Source organism: Aricia agestis, chromosome 3, assembly GCF_905147365.1.
Source record: "Aricia agestis chromosome 3, ilAriAges1.1, whole genome shotgun sequence".
Taxonomy (NCBI): Eukaryota; Metazoa; Arthropoda; class Insecta; order Lepidoptera; family Lycaenidae; genus Aricia; species Aricia agestis.
Window position 1 is genome coordinate 17,938,529 of NC_056408.1, and position 22,792 is coordinate 17,961,320.

Here is a 22,792-nt window from a genome sequence, read left to right on the forward strand (position 1 = left end):
AAAAACTTTGGTCAGATTTGACGCCAATCGTTAATTGTGAAGCATCAACTGGAAGCAGCAGTGAAAACAAAAAGAAGCGATTTCAAACAGACTTAACGAAATTGCTGTCTTCTTAAAATACTGAAAATAAGTAAGTTACCTTATGTGGAGATCATTCTCCCAATCCAGATCGTCTTTAGGATCTGGTGGCGCCGTCAAATTTCCTCTCACTGATGTAAAAGCAACAACTGACGATTGGAACCGGATTGGTGTGCCTGCAAAATTCTACATTATAAATGTTTATCTACAACCGGCAGCAGCGAGCGCCAGATATGTAACAATAATAATAACTCCCAAACCGGTTTCGGTGACGGTGGCCGGTTTCATTGAAACCAGGACAGTTTCGCAGGAGAAATTTTATAGTGCCCAAGTGTGTGCGCAGTGCACAAGAGCACTCTCTGTTTCTTTTACTCTCATAACCCAGTGGGATGGAAGACAGACATGACTGGCGGGAGAGAGAACTATTTATATTGCAAAAAAAATGCATCCGAATAATAGCCCAAATAAAAAATCGAGACAGTTGCAGACCATATTTTATAAAATATAACCTTCTAACACTCCCTTCAATATACATCCAGGATATTTGTTTATTTGTTTTTAAAAATAAAGATCATTTCACAAAAATAGAAGAGACTCACAACATCAATACTAGACACAAAAACAAATTACACCTACCCTACTCTAGAATAAAAATGCTTAACGAAAGTCCCTATTATACGAGTATGTCCGTCAAAATTTACAATAAATTACCAGATTTCCTAAAAAAAGAAAATAAATTACCCTCGTTTAAAAGAAAACTAAACACATAGATATCTAATAAAACACTGCTTCTACTCATTAGAAGAATATTTTAGTATTGATTTGAGTATCTAAGTTAAGTTCATAAAATATATTAAGTAGGTATTATTAATACTTTATGATAATATAATACCGCTGTGATAATACTAATGAACAAGATAATTTAAAAGAATACCATAAAAATAAGATTATATATTTACTTGAATAATAATCACTAAAATTATAATTTTGTAATTGTTTTGCAAACGCCCGAACAAGGCATAAGTTGTATATTTCGTCAATGTATGTTGATTTATATATGTACTTGGTTGCAAATAAAAATTTGAAAAATTTGAAATTTGAAGATCTGGCGCAGGACCGACTTTTTACATGCCCATCCGACGCATGGGTCATCTTGTCAGACAATCAGGCCATTTAGCCGAAACTTTTTCGTTTTCGCTTCGTTATAGAATCGCCGATCAAAATGTATGATCAAAATGAATTGACATTAGACGAATCGAAAGTCAACGTCATATTAACGAACGCTTATGTCAGTTCCATACATTGTCATCGGCGATTCTATAACGAAGCGAAAACGAAAAGATTTTGGCTCACCCCCCAGGTGATCAGCCTGCATAATATATTGTATAGAATTATATAGAAGCATATTTAAATACAAGTGGATGACTAGACTATGTGTCCATTTATACCTTGCTGATCCAGCTCTAGAATTTATACGTGGGAGAGCCATGCTTCGGCACGAATGGGCCGGCTCGACCGGAGAAATACCACGTTCTCACAGAAATCTGGCGTGAAACAGCGCTTGCGCTGTGTTTCGCCGAGTGAGTGAGTTTACCGGAGGCCCAATCCCCTACCCTATTCCCTTCCCTGTCCTCCCCTATTCCCTTCCCTTCCCTCTCCTATTACCCTATTCCCTCTTAAAAGGCCGGGAACGCACTTGCAGCTCTTCTGATGCTGCGAGTGTCCATGGGCGACGGATGTTGCTTTCCATCAGGTGACCTGTTTGCTCGTTTGCCCCCTTATTTCATAAAAAAAAAGAATCCAGTGACGCTGCCTACATCAAACTTAGCTTACCATCGCTTACTCCAAAGGCATAATGTGATACTTATGCTCGATTTACACGGGTGACTAACGGGTCGATTTTAGTCGCGCGGCATGTCACCAGTCGAATCGCCTGTCCAAGCCGAATCGCCACCCCACTTACACATTCTACAAAAATCGCCTGTGCCGCCCGAGATCTCCGCTATGTATTTGCAGTAAGCGATCGCTTCCGACTGAGCGTTTGCACGGTCGATTTTAGTCACCAGCCGCATGCGGCCATTGGCCGCACGACTTTGGGGCTTGTGGCTTTAGCCGCATGCGGCGTAGTCGAATTGCCATTTAGACGGTCGATTTTGTAAAAATATTTTGCCGATTTTGCCGTGTAAATCGAGCATTATTCACGACTTATGAAACAATTCACTGTGAAATAGTAAAGACTACTTACCCAAAGCCGTGTGCTCATGGACGTCCAGTTGAACAGGGTAGTACACGATTTGCTGGTTGATGTGACTACCGAAGCGAAGGAATTCCATTATTGACTTGGTCACTGCAAAAATTTAGACCGAATTATTTCAACTCAAGGACACGGCGTTGGCAACATATTTTTGTAAAACTTTAGCAATTTTTCAAACATTCTAGATAAACTTTGGTCCTTCATTTATTTCTACTTAGAGTGTTTTGTAGAACCATGTAAATGTGAACTAGAATTTATAATATTATGTGAAAAGTAGACTAACCTTGTGTGTCCTACATGATAATCCTACATGACGAAAAAATGTTAAACAAATTCTCTTAATAGGAAGATTCATGACAAAGGTACGTACATGACCTTGAGACATATTTAGGCCTAATGAAGTCAAAATATGCGTATGAGGCCCAATTTTACTATCACAAATTACACAATAATTCTATTTACGAAATATAAGTGCTGTCGGTTTATCATTACATAAAAACTATACCAAATTGCAATTCGACGCAAAACGCACTGGATTTAACAAGAATCAAAGCTGTATTTAATTGTAAATAAAATAGTAAAAAGTATCCCAATAGTACTGTTTTCGAGGTGAGTCTTGATTTCACTAAGGTCGTTGGTTGTTGTATTTTTTCGTACCCTCATGGCCTAATTTATTTTAATTTTGGCACTTTTAATTAGGACAAAGATCTTATTTTTCGTACCTTCATGGCCGTTCCAGCTTTCGAAGCGCGTCTGGTTGACGTGCGTCGCGAATACAGTCTTGTCGTTTATCTTCATTACGATGTCTATGTGGACCTGAGTAAGATGGATTGCGATTTACAACTCATAAAACTTTGAAACGTACGCCAAAATTAGAAGTTCCGAAATGAGCTTCATAAATTATGAGGGCAGTAAGTAATTATAAATGAGCATGAGTGTGTAAGAGTATTAGAGCTGGTACACATTAAGCGTTTTGAAGCGCGCACTTTGCTAACGCGCGTTCGAGAACCCCGGATTCTATTGTAGCGTACACAACTACACATGCAAGCGCGCGTTACTGAATACTGGCGCGCTTGCATGTGTACGCGCGTTACCAAAGCGCGCGCTTCTAAACGCCCAATAGCTATGTCCACACTGTGCATCTTCAATTTTCGTCATCAACTTTCATATTGGCGCATTCAATAATAGGGATGATGACAAGGTCAAAGATTTGCGAATTTTGTTAATAAAATAAAGAAATCACGGTAAAAAATAAGTGTTTCCAAAATTTCAGCTTGATAGCATTTGTATTTTTTTGTTTGGCGCCTTTAAAGTTGGATATTCAAGTCGATTTTTTTTTCAATTAAATTTCTTAATATTTGTATACAATTTGATAATTTATGCAATTAAAAGCAACTTTTGTTATGAAACCACTTTCATAAACGCAATATTTAATATACCTGTCGAACAAAGTTGTCTCCCGATGCGTACAAACTACGAAAGACTGACGTCAGTCTTTCGTAGCACTTTGTATGGAGCGTTTCGGGCAGGTCTTTTTTATGAGATATTTGAATTGTCATATCTTGGTGAATTTTTAAGCTATCAGAGTAATTTTTTCAACGATATTTCTATTTTTTAAGTGTCCTTCAATTACCGATAAGAAAAAAAAAATAGTCATCATGCCTATTGAATGCGTCAAGGAACGCAACGCCAATATTGTCATTTTTGAAGTTTTGGATACGGTCAGTTTCAATTTCATTTTCGCTGTTGACTGCGCTATAACGCATGCCCTTGGCGAACAGAAAAAGGCACAGTGTGGACAAAGCTAAATTGTACCTGCTCTTAAAAAACTAGATGATGCGCGCAACTTCACTTTCGCCAAAATTCGTTAATCACGCGGGAACCGTAGTTTAGTGGTTTGGGCGTGAAGGCTGTCTGTTTCCTCTTCACGCCCAAACTGCTGAGTCGATTTTGCTGAAAATAGGTATGGAGATACTTTGAGTTCTAGGAAAGGGCATATAATTTTTATCGTCGAAAAATGTACGGTTTCCGCGCGATGAATGAATTTTGGCGCAACGGAGTTGCGGGCGTAATCTAGTTAATGAAATGCTAGTGTTGAGGCCAATTCTTGGATTACATTACAGATTCTAGAAGATTTAATAACTGACCGCTTCCTGTGACTTCAGGTTGACCTTCAGTTTCTCCATGATGTGGACCAGCTGCTCCACGTGCCCCTTCTTGGACTTGTTGTTGAATAACTTATTGAACAGGTTGGATGATACGCCTTCAGTGATCATGTAGATCTGAAAAGTTAACAGTCAAAATCCGGACATGATCAATGTGTGTAATACTTGTGTAAACCATAGAATACTATGATTTACACAAGTATTACACACATTGATCATGTCCGGATTTTGTCCGATTTGGAGCGGCTGTGGTAATGGGGGAACTGGGTTGATAGACGTCCAAAGCATTATTTCCACTTTAATAAGATACATTCAATAAAAGAAGTCACATCAGCCTAATACGGCCTCGTCACGGGAGAGGGCACCCGAAGGTGGGTATCGGCTCGCTGAATATGATGATGTTTCTACTTTAAAATACAAACATCCCATAAAGTTACTTACAGCAGCCTGATACGGCCTCCTTCCGGGAGTGGAAACCCTTAACCCCGCAAAGGTGGGTATCGGCTCCCCACCCACGCTCATCATCTGCACCCACGCTCCGAGCTTCTCCTCGCTCGACACGATGTAGTTGTTCGTCGCCCAGTACGTGCTGTCCGGGTTCCTCACTTGCTTAGATACGAACGGCACGTAGTATGATCTGAAATTGAAAGCGACTTTGAGAAATAGAATGAATCCTAAATAAGAATATGCCAGGTAAGTATTAAGGGTTCCGTACTAATGTTGTATGCACTATGCATACCCCTTAAATATTAATTTTATTTTCCTTTATATCGGCAATAAAACTTGGTGAAGGCCGCATTCGCTCAAATGCATTTATGAAACGAAAACCGTAATTTTTCAAAATCTGTCCTCCGTCAAGATTTATATGTGAATACTTAAGTCACCAAAATTTGTTTACTGCTTTATGCGTTAAGAAAATAAAAGACATAAGTACGCATTTACGCAATTACAATATTGATTAATGACGACGATAATGAACAAAATACACTTACGCAGAATTATATTCGCTGAAATACTTGTTGCTCTCCAAGCTCTTGACGGTGGAGTACCAGAACCGCTTGAGGGTGTTGCAGTTGGAGCTGGTGATGTAGTTGTGGATGAACAGAAAGTCGTTGGCACCGATGTCCTCGCTCAGGATGGAGTGGAGGGCGGCGACTCGGAGCTGGATGTGCTCGGACTCGTCCGTGAGGATCGGAAGGTAGGATTCCAGGACCTGAAAGAAGAAAAGTTAGGAGAACTTGCAACAATCTACATGTATGAATTTTATTCTGAATTGGAAGAATTTTTTGAAGCTACCTTAAAACCTACATCGGTCAGGTAGACAAAACTTGACGGAAAAGAAAATATGTGCTGTGTTTTCACGTTTCGACCAACTTTTGATGGTATCAACAAACAGCTTTACCTAAGTAACATAAGTATTATGTATGCTAGATTCGAACTTCTTGGCATTAACTAACAATACCTTTCTTTTACAATAAACTTATTATTATTAATCAATTGGCTGTTTCACAGGATAAATTTAGTTTGTTATTATTTTTAGCAATATTCCGCGAAAACAACTTCCACCTTTAAGTAAATAAGTGAGTGTACGCATAGGCATGCGTACAGCACCTCCCTCCTCCCACACTGCCTATGCGTACACTCGCATGCAAGAACTTGCAAACACCACCACCACACAAAGTTTAAGTCCGTCACTTAACGGACGTTGTTCGTAGAGTCCACATCCTGAGGATGCTCCGGTGTTGGGGCGAAACGCGCGTCGAGGTTTTCAACCTGCATGGTGGTGAGGGGCCTTGCACGGATTTGCCAACATTATTGCTTGTGTGGTGGTGGTGTTTGCAAGTTCTTGCATGCGAGTGTACGCATAGGCAGTGTGGGAGGAGGGAGCTGCTGTACGCATGCCTATGCGTACACTCACTCATTTACTTAAAGGTGGAAGTTGTTTTCGCGGAATATTGCTAAAAATGATTCCATTAACTGTTTCACAGGAATTTCTAAAAGCATACCGTTATACGCCTTCGTAATTCATCCGGTCCCCTGGTCTCCTGCGCACAAGCCAGGGACGCCCACAGCCGCTCCCGGCGGTTTCTGGTCTTGTCGCGATAGATGGTTCGGATATAGGACTCAGCGGTGTTGCCCAGGCTGCACAGACCCTGCAGCCACACCATGCGATCCAGGTATTGGGGACAGTCTGTGGAATGTCATAGTATGAGGTCGGTAGACATAAGGTAGCGGTCTTAAAAAAAATCTGGATTTTACAAAGTCACTCGAGTCACGCAAAAATGGATGTAACGCCTAAGCGTCTAGTGGATTCAGAAACGTTATATAGCAGGAATAGGTCGACCACATCTTTAAGCTCGCTGACTGAACATAGACAGGGGATCGACTTTTAGGAGGTCTTCTTGGTAGAGCGTGAACTGGGGGAGTGCGCGCACGGTCATACATTAGTAGTTGATCAGACATCAGTCATTGGACGGGTCGTTATTTTCAGCTACAGGTAGTTGAACACAATATGCTATTATTGCCCACTCCATAATCACCAAACAATCCTAAGTACAGTGGCGTGGTCAATAATAATAGTAGTATCATGTATCGCATTTGCATGTAGCCTCATTTTTTTCCAAAAATCTTATATCTCTTACTGTACTTACCTTTTCAAAGCTAATCTTATCACATTCATGTTCTCCCAATCTTACCATTATACATCTTGAAGTATTTCACAACGATGTTATCGAAGTAGTCCTGTTTCGTCCTGCCCACCTCCGCTGTCTTAGAGGCTAACACCGCGAAGGACAGGATCCCCGCATGGCGGATGGTTTGAGGGAAGTCGAGGCTCAACTTGGTGAACGTCTCCAACTCTTCCAGGAGGTTCTGACTCAGATTCGCAACGTTGAACGGCAGTTTTCTGATCATGGAGATTATTGTCGCGTCTTCCAGTTTGCTCTGGAATATTTTTTTAATAAGCGCTGTTAATCGACTGATTGGTTAGCTGACTGAAGTGATTCTCAAACATGTTTTGGATTTATGCGGAATAAAATATTAACTGTAACTTTGTTACTCTGAAATTCGTATATATCGCGGGAACTGCGCATTTGGGAATGCTGGGTACCTGAGTACCTAGTATTTACTATCAGAGAAGTTGATTCCTAGGCAGATGGCGGACTTAAGTTATTTGATCGCGTTAAGTCAACCCCATTCGACCGATCACAATTCACAGCTAACATTGAATTGACATAAGCCGACCAAATGACGTAGGCCCGTCCACTGCCTAGGAATCAATTTCCTCGATGATACATACCAAAATCTAAATTATTTTGCCAAGTAGGTATCTAAGCGAGCGAGGTGATACATACACATAAAGAAATACTAACAGACATAATTTCAGATTTATTACATCAGTAGATAACCTGGATACTAACCTTCTCCTCCAAAACCAGATGTTTGATGAACCTCGCGCAAGCGTCACTTCTGGCGTGCGGCAGAACTTCTAGGAATATGTTCCTGGCCGTCTCCAGGTCATAGCTGGTGCCCAGCACTAGATCCTCGAACAGCTTCGTCAACGTGTGATACGATAGTCTGGAGACTGTGCTAAAATTTGTCATGTCAAATTATCTTTTACGAAACGAGATACCGATACGTGGAAGAGAAGAAAGCATGGAGCTATAGTTGTTAAATTCAGATACAATATCTTTATTCGGTGAGTGAAATGGCTTCATTAAACATTCATCCTCACAAACTTTTCTATTTCACAGCTGTGGTATTTTTTCTGGTTTGCATAACTTTTTTAGGAAAAAAAAAATAATATTTTCCTTCAACTCAAAAAATTCATCAATACATAATATTTTAAATACATTATAACTCATCAAAAACAGTTTAGATGTTTGAGCGTGAAAAAGTGTATAACAGACAAACAGACACACAATTAATATTAATTGATTCAAATAACTCACTCTAATAACTCCACAAAATGTAGGCTGTGTATGTACGACCCATTCCTTATAATGTTGTCGGCGTCGATACCCTTCGTAGCGATTTTCAAAAGAATCTACAAAATATGAAATAAATTCAATTACTCTGTCGGTTTCCCGCTAGTACAAGGGTTTTCCAAATACCCTTTCAATACATTTGTGAAAGATTAGTTTTCCAGGAAAAAACTATTACGCTGGAATTTGTTTTCGAATGAAACAATCGAACTGCCAATCGCCTGATGGTAGGCGTTTGCAGATTCCCGCTTCATCAAAAGGGTACAGAGTGCGTTACGAGTTTTATTAAACTACTCATGGATGTCTTTACCCGCCTAGTTATTCTCTTTGATATTACAGAAAGAAACAGTATCTTCTGTATCCTTTTTTTTTATAAAATTGTGGGGCAAACGAGCAAACGGGTTACCTGATGGAAAGCAATTACCGTTGTCCATGGACTTTCTCAACATTCGAAGAGTTGCAAATATGTTGCCGACCTTTTAAGACGAGATACGCTCTCTTGTGGATTATTATTTATTTTTCTTAATTATTATTGCCTATTCAAAACCAGTCCTCTTCGCCGTCCGTCAGTCCGCGTCAGCACCGGGGGGGGAGGAAATCAGCCTAAAGCGCAACGTTGGCTTATTAACCTACCTCATAAGTCCTGTTCCTCAGCTCGCTCTGCAGCGAAGGCTTAAGGCCGTTGGTGGGATCCTTGAAGTCCTTGGTGTAATGCACCGAGGTTTTAGTCACGTTCAGCTTGTCCACGCTGATGCCTGGTGCGTCGGAGTCGAAGTACATTGACAACCTGCATGAGCACAATGTTGGATAGCTGGTTGCCGCAGGAGGAACATTGTATTGGAGTCCTTTTAGTTATGGTTTGCCATTTTTGGGGAGATCTGCTTATTATACCCGGTATCTCCATACCATATTTCAGCAATGTCGGGTGTGAACAGGTAACAGACAGACAGACACACTTTCGCATGGATAATATTAGTACGGAAGTATGGATATGATACAAATAATGTTTTGCCAACATGGCGAAGCTATAATAAGCACAATCGACTTCCATCATGGACAATCTAATACACCTTGTATTGCTTCATCGTACGTACACGCCCTTACTCATACTCAATATTTAGAGGATCTCACACAGACTTGACTTACTCAGCATTAACAGCGAGGATATGGGCGTCGACTCTGTACTGGACGGTGGAGGTCATGACCAGGTCGTTGAGGCCGGCCGCGTTGAACTCGTACGTCCTCTCCTCCGTCGCCGTGTTGTCCAGCTAAGGGATAGAGCCTTTAGTGAAGCTGTAGTCGATAGATATACTATATCAAAGTTAGAGATCAAGAATGTATGGGATTTGATATATTGCTAAGTGAGGATACGCACGTGAAATTCCATACATTTTTGATTTCTAACGTAGCTGTTGAAATTATCAAATGCACGTTGTCTATTCCAACGTAAAGTTCAACTCTGAAGGACGTAGAGACCAAAAGGCTATATACGTCAATGTATTTTAAGTACTTCAGGACTACATCTCCGTCATGAAGTGTGACCTGTATAACATGATGAAGAGTCACTCACCACATGGACGGTGTAGTCTGTAGACCCCGGGACTGAACTCCAGGACACTCCGCCCAGAAGGGACTTGCTGGTGAGCGTGGTGTACTTCTTCACCACTGAGCCCTTTGCGGTGTACACCATCGTGCACGTCTCGTAGAGACATGGCTGAAATAACAATACTGAGAATTAAACTGAAAACAACAACATGTTTCCGAAAATTTGTCAAGGCGTATTGAAAGCCTGGCCTGCCATTATAAAAAAATATCTTGCTGCCAATTCCAACTACAGCAGTCTGCTACTGTCTTATATTAATAAAGACAGCTTTGGTAGGAGACCAAAGCCCATGAATTTCCTCTAATGTCCTACGGAATCGCAGTTTTTTGGTACATCTTATATTATCAAAGGGAACCATATTATTGTTAAATATGGTTCGAATTGTGCTCTGGTTCTTTGCCCACTTATCGCCATTAGAATATTTATATTCTGGGTTTAAGGGAAAAGTAACATTGACTACCTCATTATTAACAGCAGCTCCTGTTTTGATCTGGAAATTGACGGCGAGGGCGCGCTTGATGTTGGTCGACCACAGCGGCTCGTCGCCCACGAACAACGCCTTGATTATACCGTCCTCCTGGAGTTACATGGGAAGATTAGATATAATTATTTTTTATTTTTTCATTTAATCATTTATTGTGCACAAGAAATATTCACAAAATAATAATTTACACACATAGAGACGTAGACGTAGAGACCAAGAGGCTATATACGTCAATGAATTTTAAGTACTTCAGGACTACATCTCCGTCATGAAGTGTGACCTGTATAACATGATGAAGAAGAACATTTATTGTGCACAAGAAATATTCACAAAATAACAATTTACACACAGTAAGACGACACAATAGGATCTGCTTATTTCTAATAGAAATCTCTTCCAGCAGCCCTACGGAGAGAGATTGGATTAGGATAGCAGATATGACGTGCACAAACATGAATTTAATATTGCATCAAAATAAAATAATAGGATAATGACAAAATTAATAAATTACAAGTACATATATATCGAGATCTACAACAACAACAATGTTATGGTAGCACCTCCATCGTGGGTATCGCAGACACAATAGATTTCCAATTGTTATGCTGCCGTATGTGGATTGATGGGCTAATTAAATAAATGAAAATTAATTTTAAATTTTATTAGTCTCGCTAAAACTTGAGAACGGAGGAACCGATTGACCTAATTTTTGTCTTAAAATATTTGTGGAAGTCAAGGGAAGGTTTTTATCTGGAGGGAAGTATTATCAGTTGTCACTTTGTTTAAACCACCTTGTAAAAATCATAATTAATCGTATCGCAAAAGTATGTGTGTCTGATGTATTTTTACCATTAAAAAAGTAAACCGATTTGAATATTTATGTAGAGACGAGTCCCGAGTCCAAGATAATTTATTATAATTTATAGGTATTATTGTGGCAAAACACAAGTGCAATTAAACCTTCCGGCCAAATTTCGATACATGGAATCTTGTTAAAAATAAAAATACGAGTATTTTTTTCTTTTATAATCACTCAGTACTAAAATGTTGAGAAATAGCTTCAGAAAATTATCCTAAGAAAACACCACAATTATGGACAATACGCGTCGCGTAGTGACGCGGGGGTGGCTTGGCAAACAATTGGGAGTGCTTACAAATCCTTATCATTTTAATCAGCGTGATATTTTTTGAGAAATGCCTGAGGAATTTGAAAATGAGAAATTGATGATGTATATCTGTTGCCGCTTTAACAACAAACACTAAAAACAAAATAAAATAAATATTTAAGTGGTGCTCCCATACAACAAACGTATTGAAGGCGCATTCGACAACACTTCAACCAGCTCTATCACAAATGGCCTGGCTTCAAAGAATATAGATCCAACAACTAGGAAATGGATCAAAGCCACGCTCGACAATAGGGTAGCCTCATCGACTACTATGGACCTGACACTCAAAATCAGGCTGACACAAGGTTGCCCACAAGGAGGTGTGCTGTCACCCCTGGAATGGTCCCTGGTAGTGGATGAGCTACTAAGGGAACTGAACCTCATAGGTTACTACGCTCAAGGGTACGCTGACTACCTGGCGATTATGGTGGTGGGAAAATGCGCATCGGTGGTCGCTGGGTTGATGCAGTCAGCACTAAGAGTCGTCGAGGGTTGGTGCCAAAGGGTCAAGCTAACAGTAAACGCTGATAAGACGGTCTTGATACCTTTCACCAAAAAGAGGAAGTTGGAGGGACTAAGACCCCCAACACTCTTCGGGAAAACTATTAAGTTTGCGGGTGATGTCAAATATCTAGGAGTAATCCTAGACAAAGGACTCACTTGGAATAAGCACATCGAATATATTACGAAAAAGGCTAGATGTGCTCTGGGTTCCTGTTGAAAGCTTGTCAGCTCTAAATGGGGTATTCGGCCGAAGGCAATGCTATGGCTATATACAGCCGTAGTGAGACCGATTACCACATATGGCTGCGCAGTGTGGCATAAAAAGGCTGAACAAGTAAACTGTAATAAAAGACTAAACAGCGTACAGAGACTGGCATGTCTAATAATCACGGGTGCACTCTCGTCAACACCCACCGCTTCCCTCGAGGCCCTGATCAACTTAACTCCGCTTCCTCTGCTTGTTCAGATGGAGGCCAAAAAGGTGGCTCTCAGGGCCAGGACGGCGGGTAGGACGAATTGGGTCTCCACCCCATTTCGACAGCTGGAACAGTCTCTCAGTGAATCACCTATCATGGCCATGCCATCAGATGCCATGAGCAAGGTGTATAGCTTTTCGAAGCAGTACCAGGTTTTTATACCTTCCAGGGAGGATTGGGAAAGAAAAATCCCAATCGATGTCCGCCCTAGCGACATAGTTTGGTTCACGGATGGATCAAGGAAAGACAACCGTGCGGGAGCCGGATTCTACGGGGGCAGGCCACCAAAAGGCAAATACGCCAGTTTAGGGGAGTTTGCGACCGTATTTCATGCTGAAGTCTTCGCTATCCTCGGTTGTTCACTAGAAAGCCTGGAGATGGCCCTAGTTAATAAAAACGTTTTTATCTTCTCCGATAGTCAAGCCGCACTTAAAGCACTGACTGCCGCAGAAGTCTCGTCCAAATTAGTTCTGGAATGCGTTGAGACGTTAAACATGCTAGGAAGGAACAACAACATCCGCCTAGTATGGATCCCGGGCCACAGCAACGTCCCCGGCAATGAAACCGCTGGCTAGGCTTGGGGCCGAGAGTCTCATATATGGTCCAGAACCAGTCTGTGGTATAACTCCCACTACCACAAAGCAAGTGCTCAAGGAATGGGGTCACAGACTATGCAGGAAGCAATGGGCTGAGACCCCTGGCCTTGAACACTCCAAGGCACTAATTCCTGACTTCAACAAGAAACAATCAGAATTAGTGCTCACCTTGGGTAGGAACCAATTAAGAATCCTTACCAGAAGCCTAACTGGGCACTGCAAGCTCAACAAACACCTAAACAGAATGGGTATTTGTAACATAAGGACTTGCAGATTCTGTGAGGAGGAGGATGAAACACCTATTCACCTTCTCCTCGACTGCCCTGCTCTACTACAGAGCAGGAACAGGCACCTTGGTCGCCACGAATACTCGTCCACAGAGGCAATTCGTGGCACCAACCCCAACCATATCATTCAATTTATGAGCAGTATAGGGTTGGGGATGATACTCTAGTACGAAGGAGTCACAGTAGATCCTCATGGGTCGCAGTGACGTCAGGGCTACAGCGACCTGCCTTCTTTAAAAAAAAAATACAGCAAACGGCCTTTTTTGCTCTATATCAATATTGGCAACAGGTAGGTACTTGAATTTTTTACAAATTCCTTAGTTATATGCGTACTTTTATATTAAATAATAATATTAAAATAAAATAAAAGCATAATCCCATACAAAAACAAAATTTTTGGCCTAATTTTGTTCCATAATGGTACGGAACCCTTCGTGCGCGAATCCGACTCGCACATAGCTAATATTTTTTTCGGTGGGTGGTACTGGCACGTGCTTATAATATGTTCAGCCTGAAGTCTCAATATACAATTCCAATAAAACAATAATTCCACAAAGGCACAAGTGCAATAATTTTATTTGCCAGATAACTTTTAAACTCATTTTCTATAATAAAATATCTATACGGCTATTTGTAAGAATGTAAAAAAATTCGAGTATTTTACCTCATATTCGACTTCCCAAGGCAGCTCTAAGTGTTTGGCGTCGTCCTCGGACTGGTACGACGAGAAACCCGCCTCCTGGCTGTACACTGAAGTCTAGGAGACAAGAAAAAGAATATTACTAAAATATAGTAAGTGAAGGTAACATATTTACCACAGCATACAATATATTATTATTATTATAGAGGTATAATGTACATTGGACCATTTTCAAACAAGTTTGCTCTAATAGCACGTAGGCACACGAACACGATTCAGACCGCAACGCGACGAGGCGAGGCGAGGCGCGGCGCGGCATCAATTTGTATGGATTTGACAGATTTCAATTGCGAGACGTCTTGCGAATCTGTCAATTCTGGATATAAAAGAAATGCATCTACGGGTCGCGTTGCGACTTGCGGTCTGAATCAACCCGGGTGATTTGACAACTTGCAAAACGATGCATTATCACGTTACACTCTTGACATCTTCATACAAGCCCCCGGGGCAGGGACAAATTAGGATGAATTATTTAGAAGCAGAAGAATGTAGTATAACGTTTTAAGAGCGGAAAAACTTGTCTCTATGCAAAGCGAGTTTGTTTACGGTAGATTTTCTGTATATTTTATACTGCTTATATTTTAAAATAGTATTTGTTACAGATGAATAGCTCCAAGTTTTATTATAGAGTTATGTCCATATAGAGCTCTTGTAAAAATACTATCAGTAAGTATATTCCAAAATGATAAAATTAAGTACATAATATCACATTACATATACCAAATATTAATTACCATCCATTATAAAATTGAAATATGGCACGAATAGGTTGGCCCAGCTAGATGCTTTAAGTAAAGTCGGAAAAATAAAATTCACATTGATATCACGTCTTGTACGGGTGGGTACCGCTGACCGCAGCCTCCGCCCCAGGGGCGCAATTCTCGTACATCGGTTCTCTACTCGATCCGCTCTCGGGCTCCGGGGTAATCGAAGTTACGGAAGCGACGTACATAATAATCTATACTAATATTATAAAGAGGTAAACTTTGTTAGTTTGTTTGTTTGTTTGTTTAATTGTAATGAATAGGCTCAAAAACTACTGGACCGATTTTAAAAATTCTTTCACCATTCCAAAGCTACATTATTTACGAGTAACATAGGCTACTTTTTATTTTGGAGAATATAGGGTTCCGTAAGATATTTCAGTTTTTCGGAAACAACCAGAATATTTACTTATTTTGCGTACGCTGCCTAAACTATAAAAGATAGAACTATACAATGTTCTAAGTAAATGTAGATCTTATAAATATCTACAAAAATGTCCGCGACACACTATACCTATCTATGTCAAGTGAGGCACAATAACCATTTTTTTATTTAAAAATCTTGATTTTTTTTGACTACATTTAAACGCATTTATTTTACTCATGCTAATAATCCTTATCAAAATAAATTATTTCATCACTAAGTATAGTTTATGTAGATTATATTTGCTCTTTGAATGATTAAAATTGGACGTTGGGTTTAGAAGTTATGGCGAAATTAAAATATTGCGATTTACGCTCGTTTCGAAGTGGGCGCTGCCAATGCCACAGAATAGATAATAGTACAATTACCAATGCAGGGGTGCGCTTTGTACACATTGAAAAGGTCTAAACTCCGCATGGTAAATATATATTTTTTTATGAAATAAGGGGGCAAACGAGCAAACGGGTCACCTGATGGAAAGCAACTTCCGTCGCCCATGGACACTCGCAGCATCAGAAGAGCTGCAGGTGCGTTACCGGCCTTTTAAGAGGGAATAGGGTAATAGGGGAGGGCAGGGATGGGAAGGGAAGGGAAGGGAATAGGGGAGGGTAGGGAAGGGAATAGGGTAGGGGATTGGGCCTCCGGTAAACTCACTCGGCGAAACACAGCGGAAGCGCTGTTTCACGCCGGTTTTCTGTGAGAATGTGGTATTTCTCCGGTCGAGCCGGCCCATTCGTGCCGAAGCATGGCTCTCCCACGTATAAGTATATCCCTTATGGATATATCCCACAATAACATATTTTTTAACTTCAAATAATGGCTAATTTTCGAAGCGATTTTAACCAATACGGCAATAATCCTTATTCAATTAAATACTTCAAATACATTATTGATTGTGGCCCTTTACAGCATATTTATTACGATTTTAATTTTAAATGAATATTTTCGAAGATATTACAGATTAAAAAATTGCGGGACGTAAGTTATTATTTAAATAAATTACCTATTTAAAATCAAACTACTGAATCGATTTTAATCATTTTTTCAGTGACTTAGGCCATAATTTATTTTATACCCGTGCGAAGCCGGGGCGGGTCGCTAGTATTATATAACTTCATATTATTGTGCATGTACCTACTACCGATCAAAGTAAAAGCTTGACAAGTCATCCCATGATTAAATCATAAAGTTAATATATTTAGCGGAATAGAGAAACAAAGGCCTGAGCAAGAGAGATGTCACTATCAGTAACACTGCGTGGTAAAAAGAGACGTGTGATACATGACAGTAGCATTCTTTTTTTGACGTCCAGTCGGCACGTGCCGCACTTTGACAATTTAATCTCATAAAAATCATGTTCAATCATGCTTGTGTAAGTGTATACGTACACATATTTTTACACACAGATGAAACCAATTTCGATTACGTTTGACAGCTCGAGATTGTTGCTCTATTCCGCTAGGTATATTAACTTTATGGATTAAATTGTGCCGTTTTATATCACATCATGCCAAATGCTCATGTGATACGTAGCTAACGTGTCCTAAATCGTTTCGATTACTTAGTTTTTAAATATTTTAACACGTTCACTGCGTTACGGGTACTTTCGCGCCCCGTACGTTGACATCAGTCAGTGCGGTGCTGAAAAAGTAGTGTCTACTCGTTCTTGCGGGGATTGTATTTTTGAGGATTTTTGTTGTATGAATGAGATGAATAGATATTTATGTTCCTGGCTTGAAATTGAATCAAGAATCGGTATAATAATCTACGGGGTTTCTTGAGCCCCGTTGCGACCAGCGAGTAAAAATTGTAATTAAGTGCGTCTACGGGGTCTATATCACCCCGTACAGATTATTGCTTAACCCGTACGGGGTGATGAGCTCATTTGCGTAGGCGCGTCCTAAGAAGCAAAGTGTTTATCGACTATTTTTCAAAATGAAGCGTTCGCGGCGTATGTTGGAATTATCTCATGGTAAAAATAATGAAGAAGCCGATGAGCATGATGTATCAACATCTTCACGATTATCCCGACGACCACCATCATCACCATTATTCCGCAAGGTCCTTCAGCGAAACCTAAGTCCAAGATACGATGTGATCACCAGCCCTAGCACTGGTCAAACCTATCACCAATTGCAAAATGTTGTATTAAATTCAGGAAACCCTAAACAAACAAAAAAGGTTTTGTTGAACACATCATTGATTCTTTCACAAATTTGATCAACGTTAAATCTGATGATTTGGAGCCTTCTGAATCTAAACATAAATTTGAAATTGGTGAAAAGAAAAAAAAATGTTCAGGTTGTTATGAGGAGCTAAGAAAATCTATGAGCAGTCGGGAAGCAGATAACAAAGTAAAGAAAGTTAAAACACTTTGTCGTCAGTGTAATAAAGCATATTGTTTGCAGTGTTATAATATGAAACATTAGAATTCAGTAAAGTTTTTTTCTATACTATCGGTTATTCGCATTAACGAAGTGTTAAGTAATTCTAAGATAATTTATTTTTTATATAAAAATATGTTTGTTTGGAATGTTCCCTAAAGTCATTCTTATAATTATTATGAATAAATAAATACGAGTATCATCTATTTAAAATATCGATAGTTTTAATTTTTTTACTCCCATCACTAACATTTTATCGATAAAAATGTATTCTGTGCGTTAAGGGGTTTTTGGAATCCCGTATTTTTTGTTTTTAATTGCGTTACGGGGATAGAAGCACCCCGCACTTTATTTTTCATTATATTATATATTTTTGTTTTTATTGTACCTACGTGCGGAGTAAGGAGAGTGTAGTTCAGTTAATACTCTTTGAAATGGTATAAGAAAAACAATTATAATACTATTTTTGACAATTTTAGAGGGGTTTAAATGAAGTCGGGTGTACGGGGCACTTTTGCACCCGTAACGCATAATAATTAATTTCATAAAGGGGCGTGCTCATCCCCGTAACGCACTTAAATTTAGGTTAAGGATTTGGGTCTACGCAGTTAACGTGTTAAAGGGTACAAGGACAATGTTTTGAAAAGGTAATACATGCACAGTATTGTTCCACCACAAAGATGAATTCATTGGCTGATGGACCTACGTTATTCGGTCGGGCTATGTTCTTCTGACAGCAATTCACCTAAATTGAATATTATCTCAAAGTTGTTGCATGTTGCACGTGCGTATTATAACTCGACCAAATTACGTAGGCCTGCCATCATCGCTGTAGGACGTCCGCTTTTGATAAAAAGTGGCCCCGTGCGAGTTTCTTACGCCGGTTCTTCTCGCCGGGTTAGTCCATGAATCGGTGGTGGGCTCCAGTAGTAACGGCGTCCTGAAAGTATTTGATTGAACCAATATTTTATTTCTGACTTGTTCCACTTACATTCAACTCATCCAACTGCAGGCGCGCCCTGGAGTAGTTATCATACACGTGGACGCACAGCCGTCCCTCGAGCGTCCAGTACGTGTCCCCGTCCACAGTGCCCGTGGACACGTTGCTCTTCACCACATAGTAGTACCGCTTCAGCTCCGGGAACAGCACGCTCACGCCGGTCGGGGATGCCGCTGAGAGACCTGGGAAAGAGAGAGAAGAGTGTAAACCTAGTAGTACCTTTGTTTCACACTCGGGAGACCTCGATTAAGAGTGAGTGAGAGAAGAGTGAAAACCTAGCAGATAGACCTTTGATTCGCACTCGAGAGGTCTCAAGTTTTATCCCAGATGCTAACATTGATCAATAGGACATAGGAAATTCTTATTTTATTGTATAGTTTTTCCCTTTATTTTGTGGTGAAGTCACTTATTGGCCCTTGCAGAATACCAGTGCAGCGAGCTAGCTTGCTGGCTGCTGCGTATAGGTGAGCTTGGGCCAATTTTGACATCACACAATATTATGTATATGTATTGTGTTTTACATATTGTGTTGTGTGGTGACAAAATAAAAATGTTCTTATTCTTATTCTATTTCATATAATCCGTAATCACGTACACTGATAGAACACTATCAGTGTACGTGCTTGAGTTTGAGCAATCTTAGGGACTTTAAAAATAATCTTTTCCAGGCATTCTAGTATTCAATTCAGTCACTTACAAGTCAATAATAGAAGACCGACGCTGAACATTCCGGCGGCACTGAAACAAAGCATTCATTTAACTTACACAAGTAATCTTTGAATGTACAGTTAGTACCTACCTCTTCTACTAATCAAATTAAAATGTAATATCGCAAACTTTAACAGGCTTATAAAGAAACAGCAGGAAAAGCATTGGAGAGTCACAGAATATAGTTGGTAGAGTAGGGTCAGTTAACATTACTGACGCCATCAGCATTGGCCCAACAGAATCAGAGCCTATTCGATGGTTCGATGCATAATATTATAAATGCGAAAGTGTGTCTGTCTGTCTGTTACCTCTTCACGCTCGAACCGCTGAACCAATTTTGCTGAAATTTGGCATGGAGATACTTTGAGTCCCGAGAAAGGACATAGGATAGTTTTTATCCCGGAAAAATAAACGGTTCCTGCTCGATAAACGAATTTTGGCGCAACGGAGTTGCGGGTGTCATCTAGTACTTTATATGGCAAAGAAACGTTTGCCGGGACAGCTAATAAACATAATACTAGCTGTTTGACCGAGCTTTGCTCGGTATCCGATGAAAATGACATTTTCTAGAAATTATTCCTAGCTAGATCGATTTAATCGATTTATCGCCCCCGAAACCCCCTATATACTAAATTTCATGAAAATCGTTGAAGCCGATTCCGAGATTCCAATTATATATATATATATATATATATATATATATATATACAAGAATTGCTCGTTTAAAGATATAAGATACCTACATACTTTTCCTCTTTATTTAATTACACTTAAATGTATTATGCATAATATTATTATGGTTTTCCCATTGTAATGGTAAGACATCTTTATAGCTATATACGAGTACATGTGATTTAATATTATTTTATTTTATAATCAGAAGGCTTACAGACAAATAACTTAAATAGCTAGTACAATAATTTAGATAACTAAATAGCTAATGACAAGCCTCCACATGTATGTAAAAAGATAATCATTATACAAATCAGCACAAATGTGTCAAACTATATTAATCTTAAATATACTTATATTAACTAATTTTGGAAAGATAAAGACAAATAACTTAAATACAAGAGAAAAAAAAATAATACAATGAGAGTTATGAGCAAAACCAAGTAATAATACAAAGTACCTCAAACACAATAATTATTATACAATCCTAATCAAAGAATGAATTTGCCAATAGTCGGCCTGACCTAGCATAACACCTCGCTCGATCGGAAGATCTTCCTTTGTGGCAGCCACGCATATCCCACATTGGTGACCCTCGACAGAACACGCCTCCTTCATCATCATCACTCCCCGCCCCTCCGCACCGCGCCAGCCAGCATCGCCTCATCGGGTACATCGTCCACTAGCCGCAATGTACCGCGGCCTGGGCGACTCCGCATCGGCATCATCGGGCTTTCTCACTACACCGACCGGTCAGCAAGCAGAGCACATCTCTCCTGGTCAGCACGTAGCATCGGCCCCGCACGGCAGCTTATCCGACTCACTGGATCCCGTGCAGCAGCTTACAGTTCCGTCCGACTCACTGGGACTCACTGCAACAGTTCCGACTCACTGGAACTCACTGGCATTGGCGACTCAAGCGACAAGACTTCAAGATTCGACCTCCGGTCTTCGGGGGGGAGTGATGTGGCGGTACCCACAATTCGCCTAACATTTCTGCATCGCGCTATCGAAGTTTTCTGAGCGCGTCAGTATATATACGACAGCTGAGATGTATCACGTGGGCTCCGGCCTGACCGAGCATAACACCTCGCTCGGTCGGAAGATCTTCCTTTGTGGCAGCCACGCATATCCCACAGTTGGTTCGTAAATTTATTTTTGAGAGTAATTCAGGGCAGTCGATGGAACCATTTGCGATGTTAACTAAGAAACATATGTCACTGATTTGGCGCCTGAGTTTGAGTGGCAAAAAATGATACCTTCTACAGCGTTGGAAGTAGCTATCTGAACATTGCTGTGCCTTATAATCAAGATATCTCAAAAATTTTCTTTGAATACCCTCAATACGTGATCGATAAATTTCATATTGGGGATTCCAGACTTGAGACCCATACTCCAGGTGGCTACGCACGAAAGAACAATATAAGATTTTGATAGTCTTAATCGATCGGAAGCTAGCAGACTGTCTCATAATAAAGCCGAGTGCTTTATTACCATTTTTTACGATATGGTCAATGTGTTGGTCAAATAGAAGCTTGCTGTCGAAGATAATACCTAGGTCCCTAATGCTATTAACTTTAGTTATGAATTGATTATCCAGAGTATATTTAGAATCAATTGGTTGTTTCTGTCGTGTGTAAGTAACATAAAAACATTTTGATACATTTAATTGAAGTTTATTGCGATAGCAATAATCTTCAAATCTATTAAGGTCACTTTGGAGTAAGTAACTGTCAGAAATGCTTTTGATGATTTTGTGAATTTTCATATCATCCGCAAATAGTAAAATATATGAATACATAAAACATCGTTTAACATCCGCAATAAATAAGAGAAATAAAAGAGGACCAAGGATCGAACCCTGTGGCACGCCAGAAGGCACTGATTTCCAACCAGATGTATATCCTTGAAGCACTACAGCCTGAGTGCGATTGTCAATATAAGAGCATAACCATCTGTACAAATCACCGTGAATACCCTTAGAGTATAGCTTCATTAGCAGCAATCGGTGATCTATACGATCAAAGCATTTGCTATAATCAATATAGATCACGTCGACTTGCTCACGCTGATCCATGCCGTTAGATATAAAGTCGTGGGATAGCACCAAGTTAGACGTGGTTGAACGCTTCCGAAGAAAGCCATGTTGTTCATCACCAAAATCACTTTTCATGGCCTCATACATTTGACTGTAAACTACACGTTCAAGAATCTTAGAGAACAGACAGATTTTAGAAATCGGGCGGTAGTTAGTTACATCAGATCTATTCCCCTTTTTTAACACAGGTGAGACAAATTACTGATATTTAAAACATTTTTTACTTGTGCAATTGAGTTAGGTGTCTAGATTGGTTTCGAAGGCTGAAGCACTAATTGGAACCTCTTAGTCCATTAGCTAAGGACTAAAGATCGCAGGCTAAGGTCACAACCTGTAGCCGTTACGTTCGTTTACGTGATACGCATTAACAAGTTGGTGTCGAATTTTAAAGTAAAAATACTATAAGTTGAACTCCAAGAGTGTCGGTAAAATTAGAGAACTTG

The 22,792-nt window shown here is 39.9% G+C and overlaps 1 protein-coding gene across 1 annotated transcript in view; it reads right to left on the minus strand.

Moving 5' to 3' along the window:
• LOC121740465 overlaps positions 1-22,792 on the minus strand; it is a 50,733-nt gene that overhangs the window by 25,701 nt on the left and 2,240 nt on the right. Inside the window, exons 2-18 of the mRNA XM_042133160.1 lie at positions 19,569-19,609; positions 18,863-19,053; positions 14,264-14,356; positions 10,544-10,660; positions 10,051-10,194; positions 9,627-9,748; positions 9,114-9,267; positions 8,448-8,542; positions 7,917-8,085; positions 7,194-7,440; positions 6,504-6,688; positions 5,490-5,710; positions 4,939-5,134; positions 4,480-4,614; positions 3,055-3,148; positions 2,324-2,425; positions 140-254 (exon numbers count right to left, since the gene is read on the minus strand). Of these exons, the coding sequence (XP_041989094.1) occupies positions 140-254; positions 2,324-2,425; positions 3,055-3,148; positions 4,480-4,614; positions 4,939-5,134; positions 5,490-5,710; positions 6,504-6,688; positions 7,194-7,440; positions 7,917-8,085; positions 8,448-8,542; positions 9,114-9,267; positions 9,627-9,748; positions 10,051-10,194; positions 10,544-10,660; positions 14,264-14,356; positions 18,863-19,053; positions 19,569-19,599 (2,411 nt within the window). The 5' untranslated portion in view covers positions 19,600-19,609. The remainder of the gene's footprint in view (positions 1-139; positions 255-2,323; positions 2,426-3,054; positions 3,149-4,479; positions 4,615-4,938; positions 5,135-5,489; positions 5,711-6,503; positions 6,689-7,193; positions 7,441-7,916; positions 8,086-8,447; positions 8,543-9,113; positions 9,268-9,626; positions 9,749-10,050; positions 10,195-10,543; positions 10,661-14,263; positions 14,357-18,862; positions 19,054-19,568; positions 19,610-22,792) is intronic.